This window comes from Aplysia californica, unplaced genomic scaffold (genome assembly GCF_000002075.1).
Source record: "Aplysia californica isolate F4 #8 unplaced genomic scaffold, AplCal3.0 scaffold01261, whole genome shotgun sequence".
Lineage (NCBI taxonomy): Eukaryota > Metazoa > Mollusca > Gastropoda > Aplysiida > Aplysiidae > Aplysia > Aplysia californica.
In genome coordinates, this window is record NW_004798531.1 from 6,714 (window position 1) to 17,320 (window position 10,607).

At 40.9% G+C, this 10,607-nt stretch overlaps 1 protein-coding gene across 2 annotated transcripts in view; it reads right to left on the reverse strand.

Annotated features, from left to right (window-relative positions):
• Positions 1-244: 244 nt before the first annotated feature.
• Positions 245-10,607, reverse strand: part of LOC101845896 — a 29,810-nt gene continuing 19,447 nt past the window's right edge. For both annotated transcript variants that reach the window (XM_035973471.1, XM_005112398.3), the window contains 2 exons: positions 2,141-2,277; positions 245-375 (listed from right to left, as the gene is read on the reverse strand). In XM_035973471.1, the coding sequence (XP_035829364.1) occupies positions 261-375; positions 2,141-2,277 (252 nt within the window). In that variant the 3' untranslated portion in view covers positions 245-260. The remainder of the gene's footprint in view (positions 376-2,140; positions 2,278-10,607) is intronic.

Genomic DNA, 10,607 nt, shown 5'->3' on the forward strand with positions numbered 1-10,607 from the left:
TGTGTGTGTGTGTGTGTGTGTGTGTGTGTATGTGTGTGTGTTAGAGTGTGGCTGTGCGCGCGCATGTATTAGTGTTCGTGTGAACCAAATGAAGGAACAATCAACTAAAAACAAACAAACCCAAAGGCAAGACAAAAATAAACAAAGACTCTAACTCTAAAATAAAAACGAACAATAAAGCAGATGAAGCCAATCCACTGAAACAAAACAAAAATAATAAATAAGTAACCAATCCAAACCAAACAGACCCAAACAGGAAGTTAGATAGAAATGTTCACCTCATCGTAATCCAGAAACCGGTGCCGGAAGTGCTGAGGGCGAGTTGACCTCTTGTGCCGGAACATCTTGTGTAGAGGGTCATTTTCCCGGATAAAGCTGTCAACAAATTTTGTCACAACGTGGTGCAATCAGGCCCTCGTCAGTTTAGTTTTGGGCATAGCATTATAGAGTTATTGATAATATCATCCCGCTTATTTAATTGTTTTGTTTTTTATTAGAAAACCGCACACCCCCCCCCCTCCCTTAAAAAAATTCCAACAAAACAGGCATCTATCTTGTTTTTTTGTTTTAGTAGAGGTTTTACGGCGCTCGCAACTGCATAAGGTCATATGAGCGCCAAGGGGTGGATGTCAACAGGGAAGTCCTTACAGGGAATCAGGCTTACCCTGCTCACCTCTCTAGCTTCGACAGCACAAAGTCTACTTCGACTATCAAGGCACCCCGGAAATAGCGGGTCACAAGAGTGTGACGAACATACAAAAGAAGTAGAGGAAAATAACGATAGTAAGGATGAGGAAAGAAAAAGCAGCAGGCATCTATCTTGTCTAGAATTCGAGGTATTTTCATTTGAAGAAGATAAGGGTCGTTTGGTGTCTGAGGTAAAGTTATCGAGAAAATGTCCTGCCAAGATTGTGAATTATAAAGTTGGAAACGGCAAATTTACATATTTTTTGTTCCTTTGATAAACGGTTTTCAGTTTTTAAAAACCCACACATAAATGTGCTTTTAAGTGGATATAAAAATGTTAAGCTAAATTGAACAAATAAATAAAATTAAATAAAGAAATTTCTAAGAAACTACTTTTGATTTTAAAAAATCAAGCAATGATAGCAAATGCATAACGGATAGATAATGTCAGTTTCTTTAAGTTCATTATTTTGACGAGCACTTGTGGGAGGTTGGCAGGTGCTGTGGTGTGGTTTGCTTCTTCTTTCCTATCAAACATCAATCGTCCTTTCTCTCCTCCTTTTTTATTTTTGCAACACGTCTAATCTTCGGCACTTGTATGAAAAAAACCTTATTATGTTGCAGTTGCCGTAAAGCACTTATTAAAACTAAAAAAGACTAGCACTTGATTTCACTACAATAGCGTACTCACATCAGTGGTTTCTCTGTTACCTCAGATTAGATCTTAATGCTCTTCTTCAATGCATGTAGTGTGCTTTCGTTTCTTTGAGTTTGGACGAAATCTTTTAAAATTAGGATGTCCCATTGCTCTGTTACTTCTGTCTGTCTGTCTGTCTGTCTGTCTGTCTGTCTGTCTGTCTGTCTGTCTGTCTGTCTGTCTGTCTGTCTGTCTGTCTGTCTGTCTGTCTACTTGCCTACATGTCTTGCTCTCTAATAACACTATAGGAGACTTATCGTGCCAACGTGTATCTTTTAAAGAACTTTTTAAAAAGTAACTCAATATAGCTTAAATACACAGCAATTATGAATATATTAACACGGCAGAACACACGATCTCACAAAGGGACATCAAACAGAAGTATGTGTATGGGCCTGGAAATGTTTAATCTCTCTAATATATCTTCGAATGGCTCATGATCTTAATGAAAATAATATAAACTATTACCATAAACAGCATACTGGACACTAATTTTGATATTGCAGTACAGTGAGCAACAATTGATTCTGAAATTATGCTACACTGGGCGGATTCGAACTCGAATCATTCGTCGGATTATCAAATGCTCTACTAGTTTTCCAAAAGTGCATCCACGTAAATGAAAAAAAGGAGATTACTTTAGACGGAGGAAAGGAAACTATAATATGGGTAGAGGGAGAGAGAGATAGAGAGAACGTTTTTAGACCAAAGGCCTACAGTGTCTAGGAATCTTCTATTGATTTTTATGTCTAGTACCGTTCAGCGTCATTTATGACTTCCCGGAAGTTGATTTTGCTGTCCTCCAACTCCTGTCTCAGAGCCTGCGCATGCGCCGGCCGGACCATGTAGTCGCCGGAAGTAGAGTGTCGACTCACCTGTCGCCACGGGTCAAGCTGGGAGGAAAACAAAGCCGTGAATTTTCTAGGTTGGGGGGGGGGGGGTGAGATGGGCGTTTTGGGGAAGAAAACAAAGACGTGTCTTTTAAGGTGTGGGGGTGGGGGTGGGGTCGGGGTAATATGGGCGTTTAACCCTATCCATACACCCTGGTGTCATTTTGTACCCCCAAGGTTGTATTCTTCACATTTTAGAATATGTACTTCTAGTACGAAGATCTCTTTGAAACTTTCAGTATTTCTCAAAAAATCATTTTGACAGACTGCTATGCAAAGCGTACGGATTGGATTAACGATTAAATTACCTCTTTGGAAAGTGGTGGCACAGAGTTCCCCACTTCGTATGGATACGATAGTAAAGCACGACGCACGGATAGGGTTAAAGGGAAAAAAAGAGAAGATTTTGTTGTTGTTGATAGTGTAGTTGTTTTTAATGTTTTTACGCACCCGTCAACATAGTTTATGTCGAAGAAAAATACAAAGGAACTGAAAAAGGTAGTAAATTAATAGACCACTCTTATTATTTTCATCTTAACAAAGCCACGGCTTGCTGCGTTTACGAACGCTTTTGACTAAATTATACTACATATACTACAGACTGAATGCAAAGGTTTTACGCCGCACCAGGACAATTTAGGTAGTCAGAACACGGTGCATACTAGCTCTGAGCACCAGAGCCAATCTAGACTGAGCAGGAGATACAGTAAAGTAAAGTTGTTCTCGCATCCAACCCGGACAATGGGGAGTGCCTTGTTAGTGAGACAACTTCCGGGGCCTTCGGCATATTATGGTAGGGTGGCCAGTTCCTTTCCACGCCACTTTTACTTCCCCAACTCGAAGTCAGGTACCCATTACTGCTGGGTGGGAACGAGGGAGCGAAAAAAATTCGTATCCAAAGCGAGGCTTGACCCGGACTTTCCGCTTCGGGGACGAGCGCACTAACCCCTCCGCCACCGTACCCTCAGGATATCCAGTATCCCAGCAAAAAGAAGGAAATGCATGATGAAATAACTTTCTCCACATGAACTCAAACTTTTGTCTTCAGCGCAGAACGGCAAAGAGCCTACCCATTAAAAAAAACACCCCCCCCCCCTCGACAAAAAAGTCCCCACCAAAAACACAGAACCCTGTCAGCTGGTTGTGGCTACTATACTTGGCGTAAAAAAAAACCCAGACACCCCTTTTTTTAGTGTTTTTTTGTATTGAAAGACTGATTTTAACCAGAAACAATCTCTGTATAAGAAAAGTTTGAACATTTTACAAATCAGTTACCCAAAAAACAATTTTTTAAAAATGAACCTTATGTCCTGAAACTTGATCTTTTAATTGTAGGCCCTAAAATGAAAAGTCACAGTTAATACCGCGTATAGCCGCCGTGGGCATTGGCGACTTCTGTGCACCTCTGCCGCATGCTTCGCACAAGTCTTTGTATGGGATGCTGTGGAATGTTGTTCCATATGTTTGTAAGTGCTGCACGTAGCTGATCCAAGGTGACCGGCTGAGGTCTAAGGCGTCGGCGCACAGTCGTGGCACTTATGGTTCTCCGTCCCTTCCACTCCCTGGCTGTCTTGGTAGCAGGCCGGAAGCGATCTCGTAGGTGCAAGACCCGAATGTACCGGTCATGGGCTGGTGTTGTAGCTCTAGGACGACCCGTCCGGGGACCATCCTGCACGGATCCAGACGTCTGCAGACGATTCATTAGTCGATATATCGTGTCTCTTGTCACATTTGAAGGTCCTTGTCACATTTGAAGGCCCTTGCAACATTTGCTACTGGCGTATTGGCCCTCTGCATACCAACTGCCGGATTGCGCTCTTCGTTCGTTAAACGCGGCATGCTGTATCTTTAGATTTAGATGTTTTGAAATGAAACTTTTAACGTTTTGTTCTTGGCTACAGATAAAAGATGTGTTAAACCCATAAAGTAAAATAAAATAACCAAAAACGTTCGAGAAAAATGACAAAACACGGTTTTTAACAAAACAAGACCTGAGCTTTATTAACTGGGCACCCGATCATAAATGCAGGCTGATCAGGAGTGTCAAGTGTTCACAATCATGAGTGGAAAATTTCAGCTCAATGGGTTTTCAACTTTTCATGAAACACGCAATTGAAATGTGTCTGGTTTTTATTGACGCTAAGTGTAGTTTTGACAGAACATGATTACACTACAGATGAACGTGTAAGGACTTCTAGCATTTAGTGTGATAACGATGTTGCTAATACAGTAATGTAAAAGTACCACAAGACTGCGGGTATGAGACGAGATTGCCTAGTAAATTACCACACTGCTTATAGAAATACTTTACGCAGATGTACTAAATTTCTTAAGTAGAAGAGAACAAGTCACGATCTTTCGCCTGCGGACACAACACATCCCACTAAATTCCTACCTTAATAATAATAGGATCCGCAAGGATACCCCACCCGACAGCCCGTTGTGTGACTGCCAGGATGACACAGTACCACACCACATCTTTAACTGCCCTGCACTTTGCGACCTGCGTTGTACCTACCTACCTGCCTCCCCAGACATCGGAGCTACTCTATGCAACGACAAAGCACAGCTGCTAAAAACCTGTAAATTCTTTGCCATATCGACAGTCCGAAGGGCTAGAACCCAAATGACCGTTGGATCGGAAAAGTGAAGTAAAAAAGTAAATTCTTTACTCACACATGCTGAAACCATAGAGAGAAAGTACCTGTTCACTCTCAAAAAGAGGCGGCAAAGATTATTTTGAAATCGGTAAACAAAGGTGAAAAGATTCCTTTTGCGGAAATTACATTTGTAATGAAGGAAAAAAGGGTAACCGGCAAGTAAAGTTAAAACTTCATAAAATTAAAAGACTTTACTTTACACGCACAAACACAGACACACAAACACACATACACACACACACACACACACACACACACACACACACACACACACACACACACACACACACACACATACACACATACACACATACACACACATACACACAAACACACATACACACATACACACATACACACACACATACACACATACACACATACACACACACATACACACAGACAGACACAAAAACACATTTATAATAATACATCCTCCCTGGAGCTCCCAAGAAACTGAACCACCTGTAGTTGAGGTTCTTTTCCAAATCATTTATCTAAATTGATAACGCTCACATGTTGTTATCGACATGCATGTTTTAGAAGTTATTATTCCCGATATAGTGATACATCATGTTATAAACCCGGCTCCCCGAGGAAGTCTCCAGAGGTAATTGGCCCTATCCGTACGTCGTGTTTTACTATCGTATCCATACGACGTGGGGAACTCTGTGCCACCACTTAACCCTGTCCGTACGTCGTGCTCTGTGCCACCACTTAACCCTGTCCGTACGTCGTGTTTCACTATCGTACCCATACGACGTGAAGAACTCTGTGTCACCACTTTCCAAAGAGGAAACTTACTCGTTAATCCGATCCGTACGTCATGCATAGCAGTTTGTCAAAATGATTTTTTGAGAAATACTCAAAGTTTTAAAGAGATCTTGGCACTAGAAGTATTCCAAAATGTGAAGAATACAACCCCTGGGGTACAAAATGACCACAGGGCGTTCGGATAGGGTTAAGTGTTCATTCACAACATAATCGCACGATTCTGAGATATTTACAGGGCATGAGGCCATTCCAGGTGCCCTAGAATACATTTTCAAAAAATTGATTTTCGCCAAGACCCCGAGTTACGATACGCGGGTTGCTACCTCGCTGTACATATGGAAGTAGTAAGTCGTGAAAATTAAAATTAAACCACATGGTCACGAAACGGAAAAAACAGCAACAGACGTTCGTGTTCGACACACGTTTATCGCTGGTGTACATGGATATACAGAGACGTAACGATAATTGTTTAGACCAGCCTTTTTGTCTGTTTTTTTTTTCAACTAAAATTGTTTCATAATTTGAAACTGGAAGATTCAAGGCTTTAACCCTATCTGTACGCCCTGGCGTCATTTTGTACCCCCGCGGTTGTATTCTTCACATTTTAGAATACTTCTAGTGCCGAGATCTCTTTGAAACTTTCCGTATTTCAAAAAATCATTTTGACAGACTGCTATGCATAGCGTACGGATAAGATCAACGGGTAAATTAATTCCTCTTTGGAAAGTGGTGGCACAGAGTTCCCCACGTCGTATGGATAGGGTTAAAAAAGAAATTCCCAATTTAAAAAAAATGTAGTCATGAAAATTCTTTTTTTTTCCTACTGTAAAACTAAAAAAACAACAACCAAAGTCACGATAGTTCTGCTGTTACAACGCGATATATATATATCCGCAGGTAGTCAGAAAATTAGACAGACGTCGCCATTTCTACACGAACCCCTAGCGTTCCCGAAGAAAAGACAGGTATGTGAGACAGGTGATATAATATGCTCCAACTTAGTTCAGACTCCTCGCTTTGGTCACTTGGCGGTTATTTCCGTCACAGAGATTTGCCCCCTCAGAGTCTTTGAACTTTACATGTAATTTTGGCAGCTGGAGCGAAAACATGCTCTGAGATGCGACACAGATTTTACCATGTGACACATTTTAACAGAATATCTAGACTTCGGAGAGACTCGAAGGAAATATTTTAGATGCAAAAAACTGCAAGATCTTTTTTCCGTCGTTGATCCCAACAGAATTCTGGATTTTGTGGCCTTAAAGGAAATCTATAATTAGTGTTACAATTTTCATGTTAGTGAAAAAATTAAAAAAAATTTAAAACTGTATTGACACCAAATTTAATATTTTAACATTTTAGTGAACGAGTTGACCCAAACCGGACTGTGCAATGTGCTGTTTCGAACAGAACCAACTTTTTTTCTCGCGCTCATAATATGACCTTATAAAGTTGAGAGGGCCGTAAAACTTTTACTAAAACTTACTAAAATTGAGACGGTCCTTCAAATGGCAAAACCCCAAATTCTCACCCTCTTTATCACATTTGGCAGTGGCTACTTTCATTTTTTTGTTGTTTAAAATTTTCTTTTTAAGTTCTAATGATTTTTTTCTGCTAGTTAGTTTTAGTTTTAGTAGAGGTTTTACGGCGCTCGCAACTGCATAAGGTCATATGAGCACCAGAAGATTAGAGGTGTTATAAGAGAGTAACAAACATAAAAAAAGAAGGCAACACAAGGACGATAGATGTTTGATGGGAAAGAAGAGGCAAACCATACCATAGCACCCGCCAACCACCCACATTTTTTCTGCAAACAGGTGTACTTCGTTAACATGAATACAATTTGACTCGCTGACATACACAGTAGAGGTTACCAGCGTGTGTGCTGAAATAGTTAGGCACTCTGCTATCGCAAACAGAAGATTGGGCTCCATTTTAGACTCAAGTAATGTCAAGCAAATGTCCGTGACACGGGGATCAAAAGGGTGGTCACTGGAGTGTGTCCTTGAGAAAGGCACGACCACCCTAGCTCAAAATACAGGGCGCTGCCCAATGGTGACCGACAGTGGCATGGTTGTAAACTGTTCTGTATTTTGGTAATATTGTGTATTTATGTATGTATTTATGCATGTATTTATGTATGTAAAAAGTAAAGTTGTTCCCACATCTGATCCGGGACATTGGGGATTGCCTTGTCAGTGAGACAACTTCCTGGGCCGTCGGCATCTTGTGGTAGGGTGGCCAGTACCTTCCCACGCCGCCTTTACCTCCCAAACTCGAAGTCAGGTACCCATTACTGGTGGGTGGGCAGGAGCGGGCGAAAAAAATCCGTGTCCGAACCGAGGCTCGAACCCGGATTTTCCGCTTCGGAGACGAGCGCACTAACCGCTCCACCACCGCACCCTCTATTTATGTAGGTACGTATTTATGATTATGTATTTATGTATGTATATTATGTATTTATGTATGTATATTATGTATGCTTGCCATTGTAAACCAAAGTGCCCTCATGGGACAAAAATAAGTGTAATTTATTTTTTAATTTTTTAAATTAAAGAAAGTTCACTTCTCGTGAGAGGCAGGCACTGTGCCAAGAACCCCCGCCTGTCTGTCTGTCTGTCTGTCTGTCTGTCTGTCTGTCTGTCTGTCTGTCTGTTTGTCTGTCAGTCTGTCTGTATGTCTGTCTGTCTGCCTGTCTGTCTGTCTGTCTGTCTGTCTGCTGTGATGCCACACACCCACCACCTAGCTAGCTCCAGTCTGCCATGACAGGCAGGGTGAAAGCATCCCGCCCCCACCTCCTACAAGTGAGGCATCGTGGAGAAATCAGGCGCTCGTCAAAATAATGCAATCGAAGAAACAGGCATTTTCCCTCCAGTTTGACAATATTTATCAAATTTTTCTTTTTTGTCCAAACACCGTTTAGAGTCTATATACATATAAAACATATTTCTGTGTGAATTTTATTTTTTTTAAACGTTGAATAATCGCTTAAAATATGCACATTCTCAGTTTTCAATGACTCTCAAGCTATAAAAGTTACCAGATTTTGGCGGCCATCTTCTCGCAAATATTTTCTCTGAAACCAAGCGACCTCCACCTCCTTTAATCTCAAATATCTCGATTTCTATTCAAGATAGATGGATGCTTCTTTCATCGAGGGCAAGACAAATAAACAAGCTTTAAGATGATGCCAATATTTAAACATGCCCATACATTGACAAGCGCCTGATTCCACTGCGTCTTGACACAAATGATCTAAACTACGCTGTTGGGGACGTAAAACTTTTGCAATCTTTTGATGTAGGATGGGACAGGACAGAACTGACGCACGTGAGTTTCTCGTCACCGCCCAAATTGACTTTTCTTGCAGAGCTGGTTGGATTTGAGAGCAAGTGAGGCTGGCAAATAAAGAGCGCCAGCCCGTTTAGGAAATCACTGGGCTGGCTTCCCACGTCATATGTCACTGGCGGTATCGAGGAAAAACTCAAATCGATACTGCAGACGACATTGTGTAGGCGACAAATCACGAGCTTAGTCTTAGAAGGTCACCGCAACTCCGTGATATTGGGAAAACAACAAAGAAAGTGAAATACGACGGCCAAAAAAAAAAAAAAAAAAAAAAAAAAACCCAGCAACAAAACAAACGAACAAAATCCCAACATGATCTATAAGTTTTCTAAACCTTTGATATGGCGAATGTGACATTTGAGCCTGGACTATGAAACGATCAGCCATCCACAAATATTTTTGTCGCTTCAGCAAAATTAAACCATCGGTCGTCAGCTCATCACTGACAGTTTCTCTTTTTATCGTGTCCTGGGAAAATTTGTAGGTATTCTTTCATTCACATAAGATGCATTTTTTTGGTCGGGATTGCAAATCCATTGATAGATTTTCCCCCTTTGGCATTGTCATTCCTTCCATTCTTGGCTACGACGCACGCGTACTAAGCCAACACTTGTGAAGGTTGCCTTTTCTGAACCCTATCCGTACGCCCTGGGGTCATTTTGAACCCCGGGGTTGTATTTTTTACATTTTATAATACTTGTAGTACGAAGATCTCTTTGAAACTTTCAGTATTTCTCAAGAAATCATTTTGACAGACTGCTATGCGAAGCGAACGGATCGGATTAACAAGTAAGTTTCCTATTTGAAAGTGGTGGCACAGAGTTCCCCACGTCGTATGGACACGAAAGTAAAACACGTGCGTATAAGGTTAATCTGTAATATAGGCTGCATGTGCTCATGGACTATTTTGTCAAGTTCTGGATTTTAAATGTTGACAAAACTGAGAACAAATACGTAATATGTGTCACGACTCAATGGAATCAGGCTCTTCTCGTCAAATTTAGGGGATGTGGCGTAATTGGTGTGGTCTTAGAAGGTTGTTCATTTGCCTTGCTTCTAATGAGATAAATATCCATCAATCTTGAATAGAAGTCAAAATATTTGCAGTTGAAGGAGGTGAAGTCGCTTTGTTTTAGTCGTGATATTAGTGAGAAAATGGCCGCCAAAGTTTGGCAACTTCAATAGCTAGAGAGTTCTTCAAGACGGAAAAATTACATATTATGGGGCTTCACTCAATGTTTTTGAGTAAAATTCACATGGAAATGTGTTTTTATATGGACATAAAAGTGTTCGATCCAAAAAATAAAATTTGATAAAAGTGTCCAACTGGCGGGAACATGCCTGTTTCTTCTCCAATATTTTGATTTCGTTATTTTGACAAGCGCATGGTTTCACTGCACACTGCCTCACATATTGTAGGTAGGCCTACAAATACTAGAAGAGAATGAAACCGTTTTCTCCCTCTCTCTTGTCATTTTTTACTTTCTGGGCTTAGTAAGTTAGTACATTTCTCTCTCACTCTATCTCTCTCTACCTCTCTCTCTCTCTCTC